General features: G+C 39.1%; 1 protein-coding gene across 2 annotated transcripts; it reads left to right on the top strand.

Moving 5' to 3' along the window:
- The first annotated feature begins 1,545 nt into the window (after positions 1 to 1,545).
- Positions 1,546 to 25,185, top strand: LOC138196344 (short transient receptor potential channel 4-like). Of its 2 annotated transcripts, none has more exons than XM_069146293.1 (15): positions 1,546 to 1,694; positions 4,754 to 4,983; positions 6,124 to 6,342; positions 10,601 to 10,741; positions 11,039 to 11,215; positions 11,951 to 12,151; positions 18,993 to 19,338; positions 19,733 to 19,872; positions 19,966 to 20,166; positions 20,276 to 20,397; positions 20,726 to 20,921; positions 21,050 to 21,244; positions 21,848 to 21,889; positions 22,326 to 22,415; positions 23,267 to 25,185. In XM_069146293.1, exons 2-15 carry the CDS (start codon positions 4,825 to 4,827, stop codon positions 23,954 to 23,956), a joined length of 2,919 nt encoding a protein of 972 aa, XP_069002394.1. In that variant the 5' UTR covers positions 1,546 to 1,694; positions 4,754 to 4,824; the 3' UTR covers positions 23,957 to 25,185. The 2 variants fall into 2 exon arrangements, with proteins under 2 accessions (XP_069002394.1, XP_069002393.1); XM_069146292.1 differs by having other exon boundaries at positions 1,546 to 2,115.

The raw sequence follows: 25,185 nt of genomic DNA, 5'->3' as shown, positions 1-25,185 counted from the left end.
AACTGATAAAGTAATTGACCTGTGAAACTGCAGATGAAAGTGTTCTTTGCTATACTAATATATAGTAATAATTCTGAATGAACCAGATAAAGCAGAGAGACAGAGTAGCTGTAAAGAAGTCTACACAGGGGATTCAGGTCGAGTTTCAGCGAACCCTGTTATCCCACAGGTAGAGCCATTTAACTTGACGCCATAAAGTACATCAAAGAAATTAGCAGCACCATGAACATGACGCCTTGAATTATTTTTCATTACGAAATTCCTCCAGAGGCTGCCAAAAGTGCAAAAGGAGATGTTCTTTCATTTTTTTTTCTTTGATGAGTAAGTTGTGTTTGGAGTGTCCGACAATATTTATCAGCATGCATCACACTGAACATTGATTATATACATTTATTACTGTACATCAGATAGCAACACAGCCACACTCAGGAATGTTAAAGGGAATATAGTTTGGAATAATTATCTCGATTATGTGCAAATGAGGAAGCGCAGAACAAGAACAATTTTAGATAAGCAGCACAAACCTATAAATATATCCATATGTCCAATCCACACAAACAAATACACCAGTATCTCCATCCTGACAAGCAAGCACTGAATAATCAAAGGCTCTGTGTATCTAAAAATGTGTCTCCGGTGACATTTCATTGTGACTGGACCTGCAGTTTAAATTCAAGCTATGCCAACCTCAAGTCACACACAAACATCCACACATAGAGACAGGCACAAGGAACGAGTCTGGCCTGGAGACTATAAACATGTCAGATGAGGTTCAACAGTGTTACACACGATTAGGAAGAATTTACAACATCAAGGCCTTTAAGCTAAACAGAAAGACAGAGAGGGAGAGTTATGTTTGCACGTATGTTTGAAGTATGATTGCTGAGCTGATAGGATGTTTGAAGAAATTAGTGGACAACCCATGATCTACAACTTGACTCCAAATGTGCAGTGTGTCCAGCTGTCTGTTAAATAAATCAGAGGGGATGTCAGTTCTCTTCCTTTGGGCATTTTCAGAATGCCTGACATACTGTATGCTGTCAACCATAACATGTGTGGACTTGATTTAAAGCTGATTGAATGATAATGCAAATGCCTACATACAGTTGTATTTGTTCAACAGAAATCGTATGACAATATCTCACCCAGTGCTTTATGTGGTTGTAAGTTATCATAATGTTATATTAAAATAGGCAAGTTTGTTTTTCCTTTCTTCCTTCTCATGTTCTTTTTCACTAGAAATAAAATATAATATTATGAAAAGTTCTCTCACCATCTGTTTTAAAGGTCTGTAATTAAAAATAACTATCATCGATGTTAATTTGAAAATAACTTCACCTGTTATCTATGCAAATTCAATTCATGTCCTTCCTATGACAAGCAGTTGAATGGGAAATTGGAATAACTTATGTTAAGTGTGGTTTGTTTGAAGCGAGACTGACTGTCTGGCTGAGTTGCTTGTTTAGATGCCCCCCGCCCCTCTTGCAGTGCCACAGTGTTCAATGCGTCTCCAAGTGCGCACGACCCGTCTGCAGCAGCGCTCCGCAGACCGCATGCCAGGCATCTGGCTGCTCTGCGTTGATTCCGGGAGGCGCTGCTTTTCGCTCAATCACCCCCAACAGGTGGAAAGTCGAGTGGGCAAGAATATCAGTGAAAACACACCCTGGGGAAAACTGGAGGCGTTTCGGAGCCAGGTATAGCCTGATCAACCGTGGAAACTTGGTTGGTGATTATTTTCGTCTCCAGGATTTGTTGTGCGGTGAGCTGAATGCGGTGTACGCCGGTCTGCGCTTTTTTTTTTTTTTTTGTCTTCGCAGAAGACTGAATGGAAATCGTGATCAAAACGGACCGAATGTGGATGTACATTAGGAGTCCTTTCAAGTCTCCAAATAACGAAAGGGAGAATGCAAACTAGACTAAAATAACAAGAAAAAGACGGACTTGCATGACAAGGCACCAACACATTAACAAGCAGGGTCTTCATGCAGATCTACACTGCTGTTTTCACATTTTTGGGGGGATGCAAAATTCCAGAAGTTGATGATTTTTATGCTATTTTCCAAAGGAAGAACACTGATCTCCCTGAGCGAAGTTCCAATGCCCAACATCCCAAAGGTTAGTTATTTGTTCCATTTTACTTTAAAGATCTATTTTTACGCGCCTGTAAAGGCTTTTCAACAGGAGTAGACGGTAAATATTAAATATGATCTCACGCCAAACAGGAGTAAACTCTGCGCATTTTTGCCCTTCAGCTCATAATTGACGAATTAGCACCCCAGCAAGTAAGTGTCCTCTTATTTACAACCATTTTTCTTTTATCCATGCTTCCCCCGGAACCTTTTTCGCACACAAACGCAGAAATAAAAATGACACCTGTGTGTAGGCTTGTGCCTGCACTGCCTGCCAATTTACACAGATCTTGTCGTTAATCAGTGAAAGCTGACAATTTTATGATTGTTTTACTCATATTGTAAGAACAGGACGGGCTTCTCCAGATGTGCTGCATGGGCTGCAGGGAAGCTCGTCTATTCAGCGGATGCTGTCTGAGCACTACAACTTTCAAGATAAAATATATTTTGCTCAACACATTCCCTTGCTACTGCACTTGTGCGGTGCTACTCCTTGTGTAATAAAACAACCATTTCTATGTCTAAATTATGTATTGATTTTAGGCAACTGTGGTTAGTAGAAGAAAGCAGTGACGATTGTGTGCGTGAGTGAGGGTGCGTCCATGTGTGTGTTTCAATATTTGCACGCACATATATGTTTTCTTCTAGAAAATGTCAAAGACAGATTCATATAGGTTTATAGCCATTGTTAAAGACGTGTTTAAGTAGGATTTTGTTATCTACCTTTTATTAAACAACAGGTTGGCGAGAGATATTTTTGATTTCAAGTGAAATTGTTCCAAAAAGCGCAGCAGCAATATCAAAGTAATGCCCAGGATCCTAAATGAGAAAACCTGCTTCACAAATGACTCTCCTGTGGTGAGAAAATTGCTCATTGCAGCAAATCTTTCTTTTTGCAGTGATTTTTAAAGTCCTTTTATGGAGAGAAATTAGAGGACAATGGGAGCCTTTCTACTGCAGTAAAGTGGCACCTTGATTATAAGAGAAGATGACAGGTGTCATAATTCGTGGGAAAGAATGTTACTTTGGAACACCAGTTATTTAGTGCATTGTTTTTCCTTTAAAGTCTTCCACTCTTGTTATTATTAGCTTGCACTTAAGACTTTCTGCTGGCTGTGGGAATATTAGGATTGCTAGTCAAAACCTGAATCACAGGAGTAGTGTTGACACTGAAATAATAAACAATAAACTCCACATGATAATTTAATCAGTGATATTTTACGATTTTGGGACATTTGTTCATTTGCCTTCTTGCTGAGAGTTGAATGAGAATTTTGATACTTCACTCTATCAGTAATTATGGAGCTACCAGTGGCAGCCGATTAGCTTAGCTGAGCAGAGCTAAACAGCTGCATTGATCTTATCTATCAAGAGAGACAACAAGTGTATTTCCCAAAGTTGTGAACTGCTCCTTTAAGTGTGCTATTTTAGGATTTAGGCACAGCATGCATATTTTTTCTACGCATTTATTCAAGAAATTGCTGTTTTTCCTTCTTGTTTGATTTTTTTTTTCTTGGCTTGTAAAGTAATTGGGCTGCTGTGAGTCCGCTCATTATTTCTTAGCTATAGAGGCAGTAATGAGCTGTCCTGAGAGAGTGGCTAAAGAGAGAAGGGAGCATTAAACCTGAGCTATTTGAACTCCTTTCTTTTTTATTTTTAGTAACGTGTCTCTGTTTCCACTTTCCACTTCATGTTGTTGTTTACTCACCTGTTTTTTTATTCCTGTATTTGCTGTTTTCTTTTCCTCTCAGTCCCTTGTGGTTTTAAATTCCCCAAGAACATGTGGAAAAGGTTGATTTGTTTTGCACGTGCTCATTGGTAACAGGCACACTGATGGTGGTGTTAGTAAGAAGTCATTATTATGGCTGCCTATTCGAGGAGATCCAGACCAAAATAAAGGATTACCTCATTTTTAGGATGAGCTCGTCGCACAGGCATTTTAATAATGATATAATTTATGTAATGTAAACAGTACTTCCTGATTCTCTATCTTCATCTGTGTTTGGGGATCACTTGGAAATATTTTACCCTGTCAGAGTGCAAAAAACTGATGCTGTGTATCATGATGGAACATGTTGAGCAGAAGCAGCCACTGTCAGCATTACCAATGGTTCTGTCTGAGAAAATAATGCAGTATTGTGATGAGTTTCTCTGCTCATAGTTCAATTTTTCTTTGCTCACAGTTTAATTGCATGCTTTGCAAAAATTGGAGGACATGCAATTCTCAGCTGTTGGAGATATAAAGAAATGCAAGGATCTCTAAAAGATACCGTCCTCTGCAGAAACATTTACATAAGAGTTATGTAATGCTGTGTCAATTACTGTACAGATTGGTTGACTTATCTACAGTTTTAGTTGATTTATATTCAATTTTTGTTTGAAACTTGGTGAAATCCTTTCATACTCCAGAGGTCTTTACACTCACAGTTCACCTCCGGCCCGTAGGTGATGCTTCGGTAGGATGGTCATGTGATGATTGGCCAGGGATTTACTACCTGCTTCATCTGTTTCTCTGTATAACCCTTTCTCATCTGTCCTCATCTCATCTCCCTCTCTTTCTCTACCATTCTTACTTTTGAGGGCATTTATTCTTCTTTTAACACGTTTGTTCCTGCCCTTTGTAGTGTGAACTCCCCCAACCTGCCAGCAGCTGCAGCAGTGTTAGCAGGGTGCCGGTAAGCTGAAGCCCGGGGAGATGTCACAGCTGTATTACCGACGGACTGGCGGCTCCTCATACCGGGACCGCATCCCGCTGAGAATCGTGCGGGCCGAGTCGGAGCTGTCACCTTTGGAGAAAGCCTACCTCGGAGCTGTGGAGAAGGGGGACTTCGCGAGTGTCAAACAAGCTCTGGAGGTACGTGTGAATGGAGGAATGGATAAGTTTATTGATAAATGGACGAATGAATGCTGCCACATAAAACTCTAAAATGAAAGGATGAGATTATAATAGAATATTAATCTCAGTTGATTAATTTAGAAAAGATTGGGAGATTTATGGGTGCCATGTGGAGCCATGATAATCGCTACTCATTTACAATTCCATGTAGGATCTTTATTTGTCTTTCAAGGTGTCAGATCTGTTGTGGACACAAAATGTTGCTAGAGACCAGCTGGTTTATTTTCTCACACGACCTGGAAAAGCAGATGATTTGTCATAAAGCAATACAGTTAACATAGCAATACAGGGCAGCAAGAAGAAAAATAGTCAAACTTGAGCTGCATTGAAGTAGCCTTTAAAAATGGCAGATTGCTCTTTGTAATTTCCATTTAAAAGCCCATAAGCTTTTCAATTTAGAGATGGAGGACAAATTGACCATGCTGCAAACACTTGTCCCTTCCTCATTGTATTGAAGATATTGATTTGACATGCTGGACTCAGCAAACTTAAAACAATGCATTAAAACATTTGTTATTTTTTGAGAAAACAAATCTCAATCTAAAAATTCTGTTAAAATGCTGAAAACCTAACCCTTTTCGCGGCTGCCTTTTTAGGCCTAAAATATCGTATAGCCAGCAAATGCTGGAAATGACTACCAAAACTACTTACAAAAAGACTACTGCACTGGTTTTAGCATAACAAGTTTAAGACAATAAGGGATTGCAGTTAGTGCACCAAAAATAGAGATTATCTGATTTATTCAAAATATTCTACGTCCTTGTCTGGTTCCTATACTCCCCACAATTCAGCTTGACTGCTAACAGTTCAGTTCAAGATATGTTGTTTATGCCAGTTGTGGCTATCTTAGTCTTGAGCTGATGACCCCCAATGGAGATGAGGAATGGGCTATGGGAATTTGGTAAACTCATTTATTTCTGACCCCACTAAACCAGATTCAGAGAAAAGAAAAAAATCAGATCCAAAGGTTCCCTTCAGAAATGTGTGTTCTGTGGCAATGTGTGTTTTCCCCACCTCCCACGAATCAATGATGTTCTTTTAAAACCCTGTAGGTCCTGAAACAAACCCTGACTATCAATCACAACCTTATTTTGTCAGGAGGCAGAGATCTACTTCAAGATTAACATCAACTGCATCGACCCTCTCGGACGCACAGCTCTGCTGATTGCCATTGAGAACGAGAACCTGGAAATCATTGAGCTCTTGCTGAGCTTCAATGTGTACGTCGGCGATGCCCTACTGCATGCAATCCGCAAGGAAGTGGTGGGGGCCGTGGAGCTGCTGCTAATCCACAAGAAGTCAAGTGGCGGCATGCAGGTGAGGAGGGGACTGAGAGGAATGGAAGGAGTTTCAAATTAAGGTAGAAGTGTGTCATGCGAAGACCTTGCGATGCTGTCAAGGTTGGGATGACACTAGAAGAGAAACTACGAATGTTGACATTTACTTTCTCTGCAAATTCATTTCCTCAGTTTCCCACCAAATTGGTTTAAGTTTTGTTTAGCATTAATTCATTTTTATAAAATACAGGTTTTTTTAAAATTTTATTTCTGTGCCTGTGCTGGGACCTATGCCGGTTTTGTTTGTAATACGTTTAATATCACTCTTTCATCCAACACTTCATGAAATTGTGCATCTGCTTAACTCACAACAGTGTTTATCATAAAATGTATATAACTGCATGAATAATATATATATATATATATATATAAAAAACTATTACCTTTATGTTTCAAAACCTAGAAATGGGATGAATGAGGCAAAAGTTTTCCTGCCTTTAAATTTAAACATGCAGAGCAGCCATTGACACATGGGCTCACATGCCAAATCACAGGAGGAATTTTGGATCTAACTGAATAATAGAGTGCATTGTCAGTGCCACTAAAAGACTGGTTCTCGTTGTATAGCTTATAAGCTGCATGGAGCTTTTTATACCATCCAAAATAATTGACCCAGTACTGTTGGCGATAACAAAAGCTGACACATCAAAAAGCTGCCTTCACAAGCCTTTTTCTGTCTTTTGAAAAAAAAAAAAAAAAAAAAAAAAAAAAGTCTTACAGAGATTTAATCACTGGTTTCAATGGGACAATGTGTAGTTGTCAATGTACAATGTGTACAATACAATGTGTAGTTAGTGCAACGTTAGAGTGTATTCATTGTTCTCTTTTATTATTGTAAAAATAGTTTGAGAATGCTGCTGTTAAAAAGTAAACCCCTTCCTGTAGTAGATGAGAGCTGCCTGCTTAGAGCTTTAATGACCGTAATCAGACACATACAGTCGAATTAACTTCTATTCCTTTTACTTGTTCCTGCCACATGTACTGTACACATACAGAGACACATGCTTCACATCGGTTCTTCCTCTCTGCTCCCCATCAGCAGTGATGCACCATAAACCACAGAGGAACAAATGTTTTTTGGCTTCATCAGTCAACTGATGGGGAGATGCGACTGCTGCTCCTGTCAGAAGCCGCACGTTTGGCTTTCATAAAATGAAGTAAAATTGGGAAAAGAGGGTGGAAAATGAGGAATATATTAGGGAAGAAAGGGGAGCACAAGTAAAAAGAGATCGCTCAGGCTTGTTCGTTAAGTGAATGCTGGGGGACTGAAACACACAGCCCGAACATTTCCAGTCTGAACATGTCAGCTGTGACATCAATCAGCTGACACGTTTAAGATAGAGCATCTCCTCCTCACTTGAATAGGCTGTGGAAAAAAGATCACGCTACCAAATCACCTCAAGAGAAGCTCATTGATTATATTAAACGGCTGTCTGGGAAAAGGTGTTGCGAGTCTCTTCCCTGAGATTTATTGATAAGGAGATTCATTTTATGCTTTGCTGGAATTGTGTTTCTCTTTCCATTTTGCAGACTGTCAGAATGAAAAACACTGGAGCTCCCAGTGTTTTTCAGTTAAAAGGACCTTTTAATTTTTTTCTGTCTGTCTTTTCATGGAAACATATTTAAATGTAAGGAAATCCTTCTTCCCACACAATACAGAGCATGATGTGAAGAAATCATAATCATGTTTGCTTGAATCTAAGTCTGCAGCTTATTTTCCACAGTGTAATTAAAAAACATAACCGCTCAGCATCCAATTTTTATACCAGCTTTATCTAAACATTTGTGATGTCTTGTAGCATGACGGGTGGAAACCAGCGGGCTCAAAATGGAGCACGAGGAAAACAAAACAAAAAATAGGCACGCGTTGCTTTTGCAGATGCTAATGTTGCATCTTTAGTCAATATGCTGATGGTTCTAGAATGAGTAACAAATACTCATCACGCCGAGAAGTGGGCTGCAATTTTGTTTCTTTTCTCCACTATTATCCTATCTTCACATCTACCACTTTTCCCTCCTCCTGGTCCGTGCTTGGGCGCAGGCCAAGGCAGTTTGATGTAGACTATTCGATGTCCCTCCTCCTCCCACGTGGAGAACAGAGTATATGCTGTAGTTTCTTAGCTCACCCTTCTCTGCGAAATATGACAACACTCAGACTTGGCTCTGTGCCAATCTTTGTAGTTGCTGCTGCACGGTGGCTGCTCTAAGAGTAAACTACACAAGTAATTACTGTCCACATTATATCATGAATTTTGAGTGGAATGTAGATGATGAAACATGTTTGAGAAAATTAACCAATCCCCCAGGCAACAATTCTGCAAATTGTGTTTGTCCGCGAGCACCAGTGACAGAGTTTCACTGATACTATTTCTGCTGCTACTCAGACTATTAAAGGGAAACATTATAAAACACACAGTACATTATGTCTCAGATCTTGTATTAACTCTGATTTGAGCAGTCACAGCTACTCTTTATCTTTTAGGATCTTTTTGAGATCAAATGAAATCAACACATTGAGCTTTGCAAAGATAAAAACATTTCCAAACCACACCAGATACTAACGAGGCAGCCAAACATTATTTTTATGTCGTGTTTGTCATGACATTTATTTTTCCAGTAAAGAACTAGATTTTATGTTTTTTAAAGTAATATATGTAAATCTAGTTGTTGGGATTGCTTAAAAGCAGTCAGTTTTGCAGCCGATTTTGCTATAAAGGTTGAGTCATCACAAATCAAGAGTAATGTCTTAATTAGGGCTTACAACACTTTTAATATTTATGTGAGTTAGATAATTATGACTGCTCTACAAAGCCAAAACAAAGTAACTGTTGGTGGACAGTAAATTAAAAACTCAATCTGAATATTTGTCACTTACGATATAAAATAATTATAGAAATGCCCAGTTTTTCTACAGTGACTCTACTTGCTAAAGGTAGCAGTTGAGATAGCCACACCTATCCTAGCTTAAGCTATTTTTCTTGTTTGAAAAATCTAAATTAATGTTTCACCATCTTGGTTATTGAGATGAATATACCACCGAAATAGGAAATTACAACATCTAGTAGTGGGAGCAAAAAAAGAAAAAAAAAAATCGCAAGATAAATGAGTTGTGATAAATTCAGTCGTAGCCAGCAGTGTAACCATAGCTGCCAACACTCCCATTTCACCTGTATTTCAAGACGGTTTTCTGGCGCCCTCTTGTTTTGTTGTTTGTGTTTGCATGACCCTCAAACTTTAGCGTAAATAATTGCCATACACGGACAACGAGTTTTGTATGTTTGTCTGACATGGATGATAAGTGATTTGGTATGAATAAACTACATTTAAATCACTTATATAAATCTATAGATGGATTTATTATAATAGTTCATTGATTGAATGGCCCTGGCAGCTAAACGTACACACTTTGTTTGTAGACACTACAGGTGTAAAACACCTGGTACACAGCAACATTCACATATCACTTGCTATTTTCTCAGCTTCCCTGGCTGCGTTGTTACAGTCGTCTCGCTTGTCTTTAACTTTTATGTCAGTGAAGTTCTCTCACCGACTACAACCTCTTATTCCCATTTGTCATCAGCTTGCATCGAGTTGCTAAGTAGGTCCTTTTGCAGATTTCTCCCCCAACCATTCTCTGACTGTCATCTCTCTTCTCCCTTTGTCCCCCACCACGGAATCAGATAATAGGCCTTCAATTAAAAGAAGTGGAAAGGGCCAGCTGACTCCTCTGCTGCCCACGGCCATTTATTCCCAATAAATGACCTGGGAATAGCAAGAGGATTCAGCTGGAGAGGACGATAAGAGGGATAGGTAGAATGAGTTTCTTTCGCAGCATAATGATGTCCTCCGACATGTCTGAAATATTGAGGGTTTTTTTTCTGCACTGTGGCCAGTACCCTTTAAAACAGTCCTGATATGGATGACATATCTTCTGCATCTTTGACCAAGGGTTTACTTTGTTGCTGGTATTTGAACAGTTCCTCCTGCAGCTACCAAAAACCCCAACCAATGTTTTCTTGTTTGCACCCTAACGTGGAAAGAAAATCTTTCAAGCTCTGTGTTTACTACTACGATACATTGAGCAACCTGACAGAAGGCCTGAAGAAAAAAAGAGCTGTACACAGTACATTGTCAATAGCTTGCAGGTCAAGGCCAAACGAGTTGCTTCGAAAGCTTCTAAAGCTTCATTCAATATATGTGTGGGATTAAAGCTTTTACTCTTGCCTCTGCCTTCAAAGGTTCCTCCTATTTTATTGGACAAGCAGTTCTCTGACTTCACCCCTGATATCACCCCCATCATCCTCGCCGCACACACCAACAGCTATGAAATTATCAAGCTTCTGGTGCAGAAGGGCGTGTCTATGCCGCAGCCACATGAGGTGGGTAAACCAAACATCTCAAATTTGTGTAAATTATATTTGCATCTTAAATTAGATACATCCTGTATGTCCAAATGATTTACATTATTTATTCTATTTTATAACGTTTATATGAACATGAATTATAAGGTCAATAAGTCACAGATTCGGTCTTTAATGTCTAAATATCATTCCCAAGCATGACAGTACTTAGCTGATTTAACAGATACAGTGTTTGCCTTGGTAGACTGGAACGTGGTCTGTTACTAAACACGGGGAAGCCTCTTTATGTGTCCATGGCGTTGTTTGATGTTGCAGGTGCGCTGCAACTGTGTGGAGTGTGTGTCCAGTTCAGACGTGGACAGCCTGCGGCACTCCCGCTCTCGCCTCAATATCTACAAAGCACTGTCGAGTCCCTCACTAATTGCGCTCTCCAGCGAAGACCCGTTCCTCACTGCGTTCCGGCTCAGCTGGGAGCTGCAGGAGCTCAGCAAGGTGAGGACAAGACAGCCAGCGAGTAGTGGAGCTGGAAGATTTAATTTGAAAAAACTGAAATATTAACACTATGTATATTAATCAACCATGTGCCCTTTCATAGTACTATTATGTGACAGACAATGGTCTGTGAATTTATTTGTTAAGAATTAAATAGATTGCTCTTGATAACTGTCACTTGATAAAGAGAAAAAAAAAAAAAAACAGGGACAGCTATGAAAATAAATCATTTCAATAATAGAGAAATGGTTATAAAAATGGAATCCTTGCCTGTTGTAGTTAAGGATAGTTGCAGATAAAATATTATAAAACTTAACATTCCTTCCTTTATATATTTAGAAGGCTAAATACATTGTAATCATAAGATGTAAAATGCTTTCAGAATAGGTCTAAAAATGTAACATGACACTGATTAAACATAGTACATATATTTTACACAATTTTGTGTACACTGATCCAATTTTAGTTCGATAAGACATCTCTTCTCCCACAGAATATAAAAGATGAATATGACTAATTAAAGTGGTGCATTAAATGCCCATAAACAAGATTGAAATTGCTTCATTATACAGAATACCCAGAGGCAAGTTTTAGTTTAGAAACACAACATTCTCCACATGGTTGTACTCTGAGATTTTTCTTAATATATTTCCTCAAATTTCAGCTGCCGTATACTCTTTTTTTTTTTAAGAGATACAATATCTGTGGTCTATGCACTCCACTTGTTTCTTTCAGGTGGAGAACGAGTTCAAATCCGAATATGAAGAGCTGTCGCAGCAGTGTAAGCAGTTTGCTAAGAACCTCCTGGACCAAACGAGGAGCTCCAGAGAGCTGGAGATGATCCTTAACTACAGAGACGATATCAACTTACTGGAGGAGGAGGGCAACAGTGACCTGGCAAGACTCAAACTAGCTATCAAGTACCACCAAAAAGAGGTAATTGTAATGTATAATATTAGTCAATAACTGATCAATTAGACACATATTTACTCTAAATAGAAAGTACTCAGGTTATCCAGCTTTCTGAGAGGATCCAGATCAGAAAGGGAGTGTTTACGAGTGCTGTGGTTTGAAATATGTAGTTAATTTAATACTAGTATATATTTATGTAGCTAATCTAATAGCATTACAAAAGCATTAAAACACATGCATGCAGTAGCGTTTGAAAGATAATCCAAGAGGGACACAGAAATGGTTGCTTGTTTTTTCTTCATTGTGAAGGAAGCAGGAAATGTCCTTCTGTTTGTTATTAACAAAATATTACCCTCTCTGTTACACACACACACACACACACACACACACACACACACACACACACACACTATATCTCAGTCAAGTGCATTTGCCCCCTCTTGTACCCAAAGAGCTGTGAGAGTGAGATATGGTTGCAATATCTCAATTAAAACCTTTTAAATTGTGAAATATAATGAAATCATATCCTGTTTTTATTTATTGTTCCTGGTTGTCCACTGCTCTACTTTTTACTGTCTGTTCAGTATTATCTGCTACGTGATCTACTGTACAGCTTGTTGTTAGATTTCAGCGCTGCAGCCCCATGCACCATTCACACTATGTTGCCCCAGGAAGGCTGCTAAGCCTGAAGTTTTCGCTGCACCAAGCCAGCGTCCTCTCACAGGTGCCTCTGCCAGCCAATGTGACGTGGTGTAATGATGTTAGATTAGCATCAGGTTTAATGATAACAGATGCTGGGTTCGGAGGGATTTTATATGATTCCGCTTTGGCAGCTCACACAGATGACAGATAGGCATGAAGAATCTTGAATTCAATTACCAAAGTATTACAGCTGCAAGATAAATACTTGATTCTTTGTTAAGATTGCAGCTGTAGACTTACCATGTATAGTGGCTCCACATTCACATTCATTGTTTTGGTTCATCCTGATGTCTCCTAAAAGGCAATGACCGGTTGCTGGAATTTGTACATGCAGTGCATCCAGTTAAACACACTATAATGGTCTGCAATGTTAAATCCAGGACAAGAGCAGCACATCTTCCTTTAATGCTTTGGGAAAACATAAGGTAATTAAGCACTGATTACTTTCACAGTACATTTTCGAGATTTCTAGTGAGTAAACAAACTGTATTATTAAACAACTTTGTCGGACCTGAGTTGAATTTCAAATACATGTAAATAATTCAACAGGAAACAGTCCAGACATGACAATTCCACAACAATATTCACTTTTACAGTCCACTAATTTCATGCCTTTTTTCCCTCTGTGAGATAATTGCTGTGCCGGTGGGTTAACCCATGAACAACTAATATGCAAATAAGTTCATTTAATTCCTGTCAGGCAGATCACTGCATTTGTGTTGCTGAATATGTAAACCGTCAGTACAGTAAATACTGGGGAGAGGTATCTCTAAATTATGTCGCATTTTCTCTTGGTAAAGCCGTTTCCAGTTCTTTATAGGTTTGTTATTTGACCTACATAGCAAACGGGGGATGTTTAGAGCAGTGTATGAATAGAAAAATGTTACCATCAAATCCTACCACTAATGCATGAGTTGTTTTTTCTAGGTCTAATGGAGGATTTTGGAAGCTCATTTTTAATGGACTTGCTGAGTTATGGGATTGCTAAAAGCAAGTGAAAGGGGTTAAATAGATACACAATAATAGTGCGTAATTTTTCCACTGACTATAAAGGTGAAGCAAAAATGATGAAGAAGCGGACCCATTTCTGCCAGGACCCACTTAGAATTCATTCAGCTGCCTTTTGCCGGGAGTGTGCCTGGCTGTCAGAGCAGATGTACTTTTGGAGGAGTCTGACTTTATGACACTGCTGTTGTTGCGCATTAACACACAGGTTGGCAGATGAGCATGTTGAGTCACATAAGGACAACTGGGGATAGTGCAGGTGCCCAGGTGGACATGATGATGGACAGTCCCCTGTCATCTTAGACCACCTCTCTGTTGACAGGAAATCTTTTATGGCACAAACTGTAAACTGCTGCTTCTGCTACAACCGTGCCTCATAGCATCTCCTCGCCTCGGCAGTGTTATGATTATCCAGGAGGTGTCCCAATATGCTTTTCTGTATTGCCCTTCGATGACACCAGGACTTTAATGGAAAATAGTGTGTCATGATGTGGGTAGCGATCCACGCAGCTGCCCTTCTCAAATGATGAATATCCAAGCTATCTAAACTTGTTAAAAGTAATTTCACGATAAAGTCATTTTGCTGAAAGTACTCATTCTATGACTGCATATTTTTCAGAAATGATTGCAGCATGCTGTAGTTCAATTAAAACCTTTGCTCTTATTTCGCTCAGTCTCATTTTCCTTAAACAAGTGAATATTTTGCCGTTGTAGTAAACAGATTTGAACCTATTTCTACCTGATATTAAAATCATTTTCAAGAGAGAGTATTTTTTTAAAAGCAAAGATACGTTACATGAAGCAAATGGACTTAGTCTCTCAAACCCTGATCTCTTGAAAGTAGTCAATACCTCTTAGAAACAGGATAAATAATCTTGCTACAGTTTTTGTTTCACTTATTTGTACTCATTCAGACTTGATTTATTGTTTATTTACGGAGCTTTAAATAGACGTTCGCTCCTACCTGGCATGTCCAAATATGGTCACTTCTGGCTCCAAATCGCCCTTAACTAGCAAGATAGCGCTGGCCAAAATCTGAACTCCGGGCCTCATAGTTCACAGACCAATGGGTGGTGTCATGTTTGTTGCCGCTTGAGTATATAGCAATAGTCATTATGTATAGTGGTTTTAGCTTTGTAGCCTGTGGGGAGTTCCAGTAGCCTCTCAAAAGCAGCTGTGTGCAACAGGATTTTATAAGCATTCAACCAAACGAGAAAATATTCCAATTATCAATAATTATTGTGCCGGTGGCATTTTGGGGCATTCTTCTCAAATAGACCTCTCATTCATTTGGATAAAGGAAACATGAATTGTGTAAAGTATCCAGTATTAAAGATTTTGACCATTAAATGGCTGCTCAAAAGACAAATTGCAGATCAATGTAGAATTGGCTCTAAATCTAAATTTTCTGCAGCTGTCTCCTGAGAAGAAAAAAATACAAACATATTTACAGAGGTATTTATAGGGATTGCTTTGTGTTTATGACAGAAGATATTTAAGCCAGACAGGGTTTTGCCCCTTGTGAGGCATAGAGGTTTTAAGTGGACACTTACTTGGATTGGAAAGCCTCATTTGTTTTTGCAGAGCACGGTTATTATGTTCAATGCATTTTGTCTGTTGTGTGATCCGTACTCATCTCTTTCAGCAATTTTTCAAACACTCAAGATCTTATAATTGGCATGACACTCAGCCTGGATGTGTGATATTCTTTTGTGGTGCATACTGCTTGTGAGTGTTGCAGTGAGTTATGAGAAGCCAGTTTTTGACCCTCAACTGAACAAAATAAAGGACAGTTCTCCTCTTAACCCTCTTATGTGTGTATGTACACGCCTGTTTATGTTTTTGTATTCATCCCTGCATCTGTGTGTGTTTCCCGGCTTTGCTGCTGCTGTGTTCCCAGGGTTTAGAAAAGCAATTTATAATGGCCTGAAGAGAAATCTCCGCAGGCTTTCTGCCTAAAGAGCTGAGGTCACTGAGCAGTCTGCACTTTGGTGCAGCAGGAGGCCAAATCAGATCAATATGATCAGTAACACATAAGCATTAAAGTGTCAATGATCATTTACATCTCCCTGAGGGTTTTCAAATAAAGATCACTCTCATTTTTACTCATACACTTGCAAAAATGTGGGTGAGCCATTGAAGAATCACAGAGTGTGAAAACAGACTCTGTTTATTTTAAATTGTCAGAGGCGCCAAGGGAAACCTAGAAATTTGAGATGCTGTAGTTTGATGTTGCCCCCTTGTGATATCTCATAAAAACTACAGTTCAGTATTTCAAGATGTTTTAATGACTCCTTTCAATGATATGAAATTGCAATAACAGGAGTGAGTGTCATGTAGCAAGGAGCTGTTAGCAGCAATTTACAGCAGCCAATATCTTCACAAGTCAGTCTCCAATGTTCAAACTACAGTTCTTAAAAAAAGAAGCAAAAACTCCTCTTGTTCCAAATGCTGTTTGAAAAATACTCCATAATAAGGCGAAATAATCTCTTCTGTCTTGTAAACTAAATGATGGGTTACTGTAGATCTGGGCTGTTCAAAATCAATTGCAACAGGTCCGAACAGGAAATTACTGAGGGCTCGAGGGCTGGACAGAATATGATTTGATTTTATTCATTTTATTATTGTGTCATGTATAAACAATATGCCCAGCCCATAAAGATTTACAAGACACCATTATTAACAGAAAAGAACCAATAACAACAGAAAAGAACCAATAACAACAAAAAAGAACTAGTAACAACAAAAATTTCAAGGGATTCCAAACAAATATACCTACCTGATGTTTTTTTCCAAGCTTTACTAACAAGTAGTTAGTAGGTAGTCAACTTATAGATGTTAAACCTATAACATTTTGTCATCATCACTGCACCCAAACATTTCTGGATTTTGAACTTACATTTCAATTAACATGGATATTTTAAACTCAATATAGAAAAATAGTTTGTTAATTAATGGTGTTCATATAATATTCAGTTTGAATAACCCTGCTGTAGTGGTTGGGCTTCATATAATGAGATTGTTGTACTCCATTTGCGTTGTAATTATACACATATTGAAGAACATGTTTTTAAAGAGACATTCTCTGCACCAGCTTTCTTGTTTCTTTCATGTAAAGTCTATCAACACCCTGTTTATATAAGTGTGAAATCAGTTTGGTTGCATTAAAGGTGACAGACAATGTGATCATCACTTCCTTTCATGCTTGAAGAGTTTGTTGGCAGATTCTGATTAACTTGCAACATGTGATGGGTGAACAGATGATGTTAATACTGAACTGGAAAACTTTCTACAAACTAACATTTTTCTACTTACATGCAAGTATAACGCGACAGATTTAAAAAAAAAAAAAAAAAAAAGTACACTTTAAAATCTCTAAGACAGCAGTACGAGGAAAGAAAACCATATAGACTTCACATACACCTCTATTTCAACTCTTAGCAAAGCAAACACTACACGCAGCATATCCATCTGAAATTTGGGTGCTTGTCATCATGTGTCTGTGAAAGTGAAGGAGAAAAATTTCAGCACACCTTTTATGTTGGTAATGCTGCAGGACAACATGTCCTCACTGAGCTAGAAAGCATCTTCAGCACACATTGATTAGCACATTCCTGGCACTTTTGGACCACTGACAGTGGAGAGAGGCAGTTTGTGGAGAGACACTTTCCCGGCTGGAATTGAGACCAGGAGGGATTCTGTTTGACTTGTGTGAAGAAGCCACCTAAGGAAAATATGACACTTAACTAAGATTCATAAACTTTTATTCATAAATGAGCCACTCACTCAATCCCCCAAAAATAACAAATAAAAAGAATAACAATTTTAAAAAATGATCAAAGCTTTCTCTAAATAGACGGAACAAATCTATTTATAGTTGATGTTGATTTAAAACAGTGGCTCATGTTTTATTTGATTATTTTCTGGGCTATTGTACTTCATTACAAGACTTGGCCTGCACCCATGGGTGTGCTTCAGACAGTGGGTGCAACTTAATGAGGTCAGTGATTTTGCCAAAGGTTCATGCTCAAAGGAGTCATATGAAAAAGGAAAACTCAGCAGGGGCTTTCCCCCCCTTTTCTTTTCTCTTTATTCCTCAAATATGATGTCATTGAAGATCCTTATTATCTGAACTCTCTTGCTCTCATTTGGAAAAAGAGAGTGTTACTCTTCCTTGCCTCAGCCATGAAATTCACCCTCTCCGGTATTCCCACTCTGCATTTCTTCTCAAGTTTTGTGGCAAAACTGTAGTATGGAAATATGAGCCATTGTACTTCACACCCAGACACAGATAGGGATCTGTGGTTCCCATGGAAACGAGGCTGCCGAGTTGGTGAATTGGCACCCACTGGTTCTGGTCAACACTTTGACTCTGATATTGAGGCGCAACATGATATTTCACAACACTGTGTGTGCCTGCATGAGTGTGTTTGCATGTGCAAGCATGCATCTGATGTAACACTCAATCATGCAAGAGTATTTCTTTTAACAGGAATATACCCTTAGATTATCACCCGATATAGCTTTTAATTTGGTGGAGGTAATGCTGCAGTTTTAATCATTTACCTATACTTAATTACCAGGTGGCAAGATTCTCCTTGATTGTTCCACTTTTACAGTCACATGTGATAATTATCCAACCGCAACTAAAACATCAAACAAGCCAAACAATAGAAAAGGAGATAAAATGTTGCCATGTGGATTTATGTTCTAAACTTTTTCGATCAATCCTGTCTTGGGTAAGAAGAACAAAATGTTTTCTGCTCCAGATGAACTTCACGTGAGCATATTCAGGCATCTACGGAAGGAGCGCTGTCTTATTATCTCAAGAAAATCAACAAGAAATTCAATACAGTCACCCCAAAACATGATTTTGTAGTTTCTCGTTAACATGTACAATTCTTTGCGCTGACCTCCCTGTCTGTGTCTGTGTATGCTCTTAACAGCTTGCTGCAGGTGCTAGTTCTGGCACGTTGTCACTCAGGCATTATGGTCCATGTAAAACCACTAAACTGCCTTAGGGTAGCAACAGTGTCTCCCAAAAGGCTTACATGCTTCAGCCATACCTTGGATTAGGGTATGAAAAATTCTTTTGATCTCTGTAGATCAAACAGATGGAAAGTATTAACTCTCCCCTCCCTTCTCATTTTTCTTTAAGTTTGTAGCTCAGCCAAACTGTCAGCAGCTTTTGGCGTCCCGGTGGTACGATGAGTTTCCCGGCTGGAGGCGGCGCCACTGGGCAGGAAAGTTCTTCACCTGTGTCTTCATCGGCCTCCTCTACCCTGTGTTTGCGCTCTGCTACCTCATCGCTCCGAAGAGTCGCTACGGCCTCTTCATCCGAAAGCCTTTCATCAAGTTCATCTGCCACACAGCGTCCTACCTGACCTTTCTGTTCCTGCTGCTCCTCGCCTCCCAGCACATTGTCACCACAGAACAGGACAGACAGGACAGGCAGGGTCCAGCACCAACTACTGTGGAGTGGATGATCCTACCCTGGGTGCTGGGTGAGTAAAATGAGTGACACATGAGGGCGTTTGTGGTTGAGGATGGTTGGATGGGGCTGATGGATAAGATGGATTTCTTAGTCTGGCAGTTTCTCAGTCGTGGCATCACTTTGGTCCAAACTGAAATGTCTCAGCAACGAGTATATCAACTGACATACGGCTTAATTTTATAATAAATTTTTTTTAAAAAAAATCAGTTATTTTCAAATGCAGATTATGGTCTTTATTTTTACTAATGATTGACAAAGCAAGTGCTCAATCTCTGTCACTCGTATCGTCCATGCAGAAAACAATCTTCTTCCACTATGCAACCCCATTTAACACACCTGGTAAACAATCACAGGTGAGTATTTTCCAAATTGGATAAATTATCAGACAATTTGTGTATCTCTAGGATTCATCTGGGCGGAGATCAAACAAATGTGGGATGGTGGTTTCCAAGACTACGTCCACGACTGGTGGAACCTCATGGACTTTGTCATGAACTCTCTTTACCTTGCCACTATCTCCCTCAAGATTGTAGCCTACACAAAGGTAACCATTTGTCTTTGAATAGCAATAGAATAGATATACTGTGACCTTCCTGTGTATTCACTTTGTCTGTCCTCCATTCTTTTTCCCATTCAGTACAGTGGCAGCAAACCCAGGAACCAGTGGGAAATGTGGCATCCTACTCTAGTAGCCGAGGCCGTGTTTGCCATCGCAAACATTTTCAGTTCCCTGCGCCTCATCTCACTGTTCACAGCCAACTCTCATCTGGGGCCACTGCAGATTTCTCTGGGGAGAATGCTGCTGGACATCCTGAAGTTCCTCTTCATCTATTGTCTGGTAAATGCACAAACGTTTGCTCACAGGCTGCAACACAGACACACAGAAGTGGGGCAGTAAATATGGTTGAAGTAATTGCAATCACTTTGCACACACTGTCTTTCTCCAGGTTTTACTGGCTTTTGCTAATGGGCTGAACCAGCTGTACTTTTACTATGACACCAAAGCTTCAGAAGAGAAAGGAAAATGCAAGGGCATCCGGTGTGTGGAGCAGAATAACGCTTTCTCCACGTGAGTTTACATGAATCTGATCTTGTGTGTAGTGTAACTGTGTGATCCTGTGAAACTGAGTGTCAAAGACAGAGAGTTGTGTGCCTGGCTCTGTTCCTGTTACTGATTGCAAAATGTGTAAAAACTCTCAAAAAGATTTATGTTGCTAAAAGAAACTGATGTTTTAGAAGGATCACACAAACATTAGGGGACATATTTACTTCAGCTTCAAAAGAAGAAATCCCTCAATTGATAAAATGTTCCCCTAAAAGAGACGCTATATTATATGTTTATTTATGTACTGTTTAAATCATTGGCTTCTTTTATAACATGTAACTTTCCTTTGCAGGTTGTTTGAGACCCTACAGTCACTCTTCTGGTCCATCTTTGGTCTGATCAGCCTTTATGTGACCAACGTGGATGCAGACCACCAGTTCACTGAATTTGTCGGTGCCACCATGTTCGGCACCTACAACATCATCTCACTGGTAGTGCTCCTCAACATGCTCATAGCCATGATGAACAACTCCTACCAGCACATTGCTGTGAGTACAGAAAAAACACTGTTAATAAAAAGCCATACATATGAGATAAATATTCCAGGACATGTGATGACTAAATGTTCCCTCTGTGGGATTAATAAAGTCTAAATCTAAATCTAATCTGATTCCAGGACCATGCAGACATTGAGTGGAAGTTTGCCAGGACTAAGCTGTGGATGAGTTACTTTGAAGAAGGGGCCACACTGCCAGCTCCTTTCAACATCATCCCCAGCCCCAAATCATTCTGGTACCTCATGTGTTGGATCAAGAGGCAAGTGTGCAAGAGGACAAACTCCAAGCGCCCCGAAAGCTTTGGAACTCTTGGAGTAAGTCGGGGTCGTCAAACACTTCAACATGTTCATATGATTTTGACAAAGATTAAAAAAGAAGAGGGTCTGGTTTGTTTGAAACTGAACCTGGGAAATACAGTCATGGGTTAGGAAGATGTTTGTGCTACTCTTTTGTCATCCAGATATAAATGACTTTCGTTGTTTAATGTCCAACATTATTTGCTGTTGTTGATGTAGTCAGTTAAGTAGTACAGCAGAAACAGTTAGATAAATAGGTTAATTGATAATTTGATTGGCAATTTTTTTTTTAACCATTATGATAATTGATTAATAATTGTAGTCTTTGTTAAAGAGTAAATCCAAAATGTTCAATACACTTATCAAATATCTCTTCTTTGATTATAATGAAAATAATGGTTAGTTGCAGCCCTTAAGAGTATACTTTTTTTTTTTTTAATATGATTTAATTTTTGAGCAATAGTTTTAACTGTTTTCTAATACAACACTCAGGAGAACCATATAGCGAGACTCACAGACAGCGTAGTTTGTACAAACATGTGAAACTGAAAAAAACCCTGAAAATATTTGGTTTTCGCACTCTTTCTCTGACTCGACCTCTACCATCTGATGTCTGTGCAGAGGCGGGCAGCAGAGAACCTGAGGATAAATCATCAGTATCAGGTAAATGTGGTCTCTTTTGAGGCAAGCTGGAAATTATTACAGTCCTCTGCTTGTGTGTGTGTGCGTGTGTGCGTGTGCGTGTATGTGTGTGTGTGTGTGTTTCTGAAACCCATATTTCACTCTTCAGCTGTCTGTCTGCAGTTCCAATTTCACTCTGTCTGTAGAAAGCTTTTATAATGACTCGTGAAATAGGCTGAACAATTACACTCAGTGGGATGTTCATCATCATTATTCTCTGCAGAGGATTTCTTATTTGTCCACATCTGCCAGGATTCATTTTATAAGATGTAGCTTTAAAATATGTTTTCTTTTGTGTGAATATATTTGTCATCTTTTTCCTGGCTTAATTGCTATGTGGCTGTGAGATTTGTACTGAAACAAGATTTTTGGTGAGTTTCACAGTGAGTTCAAAGTTGTTTTTTTTCCACTGATGTAGGAGGTATTGAGGAATCTGGTGAAACGTTATGTGGCTGCCATGATCAGAGATGCCAAGACAGAGGAAGGTCTGACTGAAGAGAACTTCAAAGTAAGCTCAGGTCATACTGAGCAACGATCTAACGGGAGATTTACAGCATCTTTCAACTCATTGTTTTGATTTTCTGACCCAGAGCTTTGCTGTTTTGTTTCTTGCTCATCGTTCCCACGTGTGTCCATTGCATTAGCTGCTTTTATTGAAAAAGCTCTGGAAGTTGACCGTGCATGATCTGCTCAACACCAAATGACAAACAGAGAGTTAGCAACTAGCAGGTGGACATAGTAGAACGCAAGTAAAGAGCCACATATTTCCATAAGGAGTTGGCGGAGACCAAAAACAGAGCAAAAGAAAAGATACTAACATTCTAACACTGGACTAACATTCATCCGGTAAACATAATTAATTCAGAATACTGTGTGAATAGGTAACTTTTTGCTATATTAGTTTGCCTATGATAATATTTCAGTATTGTGTTTCCAGCTAAAAGAAACAGCAATTTCAGGTGTAAAAATTCTGGTATTGTGACTGTTGATAGTCGATAACATTAAAAAGAAGTTTAACGCCTTTTTGTACATGTGAAAATTGTTATCGATTGTTTCCGAAATTCAACCATGTGTCATCCTTCATTTACCAGTCTAGACTTTTGGCTTATTAAGCCCTATTGTTTATTGTTTGGCAGCTGTTATGTTATTCTTCTTCTAAGATGTAATTGCCTGATAATCATGTCCCATATTGAAATATTCTTCACCATCATTATTTGGAAATTACCATGTATCCTCTCAGTATTGATTAAGCTGGAATTGAATCAATACTCTGCAGCGTGTTCTGCAGATACCAACTGGAATGAATAAAAAGCATTAATTAAATTACCAGTGGAGCTGACTTTTGCTTTGTTCTCTCAGGAGCTGAAACAAGATATCTCCAGTTTTCGTTATGAGGTGATGGGCATGATGAAGACAGGAAAGCCCGCTCTACAAGTGGCAAAGGCCAGTGGCAGCTCAGTGGATTCTAGTTTTGCTTACCCTAATTCCTCACTCAAGGTTTCTCCCTGCCCTCCGAGCAGCCAGGCAAAAAGCAAACTCAACCTCTTCAAGATCACCGCATCCATCCTCAAGCAGGGCACTTCTACAGCTTCACCCAGGCCCCCTGAAGCCTCCAACGGTCTACCAAATGGACTGCTGTCCCTGCCTGATGAGAGCTCCAGTGAAAAGTCAAGCCAGAGGAGAAACTACCCCAAAGATATCTCTGACTTTGGCTTGTTCCAGAAACGCCACTGGGGCACCAAAGAAGCCGCATCAGACGCAGGAGAGAGTTCCAGACAGATGTACTATCTGTCAGAAGAAGCAGGGGAGTCTGGGGGCTCAGACGCAGAGGAGCAGGACAAAGATGATATGGCTAGAGGTAAGAGTCAGAATGAATTCCTGGAGGTTAAAAATAAGGAAAAAGTTGCAGGAGGTACAGAGAAGTCAAACCCCGACAACAGCTTGGAGGAAGGCGGGGAAAAAGAAACCGAGGGAAAGGACATAGATTTACCCTCGTTTGACTCTGTAGCTGATGGATATTTGTCAGGGTCATCAAAAAAAGATGCATAAGATGTGACGCTACATGAACAGAACTACAGGCCAAGTAATGCTGGACTAAAGACAGAAAGACTGACAATCAACATGAGCTTCAAGTAGGAAATGAGTCTGAACTTTTCCAGTTATGACTAAACTAATGATCGGCTATGATTTTTGGAGACTCAGGGAGGCTTTTGGTTTGTAGTGTATTAAATGCCGTTATATTAGCATTCGAAATGCAGCAAAGGTAAATAGAGATCTGTGGGAACATTGCAAGGATTTAGATTTTAAGGTAAGGTCATTTTTTAGGATAAGGTCATTTCATCTTATCTCTGCCCTTAAGATAATTGGAAAATAATGATTTCCTAAAACTCCTGTTTTAACGTTTCTTCTCTCCCTTATCCTTATCTGACATGTGTGTTCTTTTCAAATTGTCCTATTGTTTACTCTCTCTTTGATCAATCTCTCTACCTCTTTTCCTTTCCTGTTGATCTCAACTTCACTTTAACTCTCCACATTCTTGTCTCTCTAGAGCAATAGATGTGTTCTGTTTTAGCCCCGACTTTCTGCCTTACTCTGTCTGTTTTCTGCACTTTGCACACTTTATGAAGTTTCTCAAAGATGTGTCAAGCTCTGATCATGCAACAACACTTTTGTCAATGCTTTTCTATGCAAAAAAAAACAAAAAAACAAGCTTGGATTGTTGATTTTCATCATTGTGACAAGGCCAACTGTACATCTAACGCTGACAGTTCATGAGTATTCTCTTATGTAAAGTAGAGCGTGGCAGGACTATGGGAGATACACAACATGAACACAGTCTATCAACCATTTAAAGCAGCGTATTATTCATGTTTATCACTCATACGTGATAATATACGTATTATTTTTGAACAGATTTACTGTTTTTAACTGCTACTTTTAGATGTCATGTTAGTTTGACTGAATGATGTTTTAGAGAGTAAAACATAGATCAATAATAAACCTCAAAATACTCTTATTATGTGGCTTTTTTTTCTTTGGCAATGCAGATTGTAGACATGAACACTGAAGAACACAGATATGTTTTGAAGTATGTCACTTTTAAAGTTTTCACCATTTGCTGTCAGTATTCTGTTAGATAGCTGCTGGAAGTTTTGCAGTTAATAGTTTGTTTAACTCTGAATGTTTGTGAAGTTTTTTGTAGTCAGTCTTTCACTCAAAAACTGATTAAAAAAAAAAAACATGAGAAGTATTCAAATTAAATACAAATATACTTGGGT

Source organism: Embiotoca jacksoni, unplaced genomic scaffold, assembly GCF_022577435.1.
Source record: "Embiotoca jacksoni isolate LCO1_2020_lvr unplaced genomic scaffold, fEmbJac1.0.p SCAF_13, whole genome shotgun sequence".
NCBI classification, from domain to species: Eukaryota; Metazoa; Chordata; class Actinopteri; family Embiotocidae; genus Embiotoca; species Embiotoca jacksoni.
Note: the sequence above shows the minus strand (reverse complement) of the source record. Positions and strands in the feature narration are given on the sequence as shown.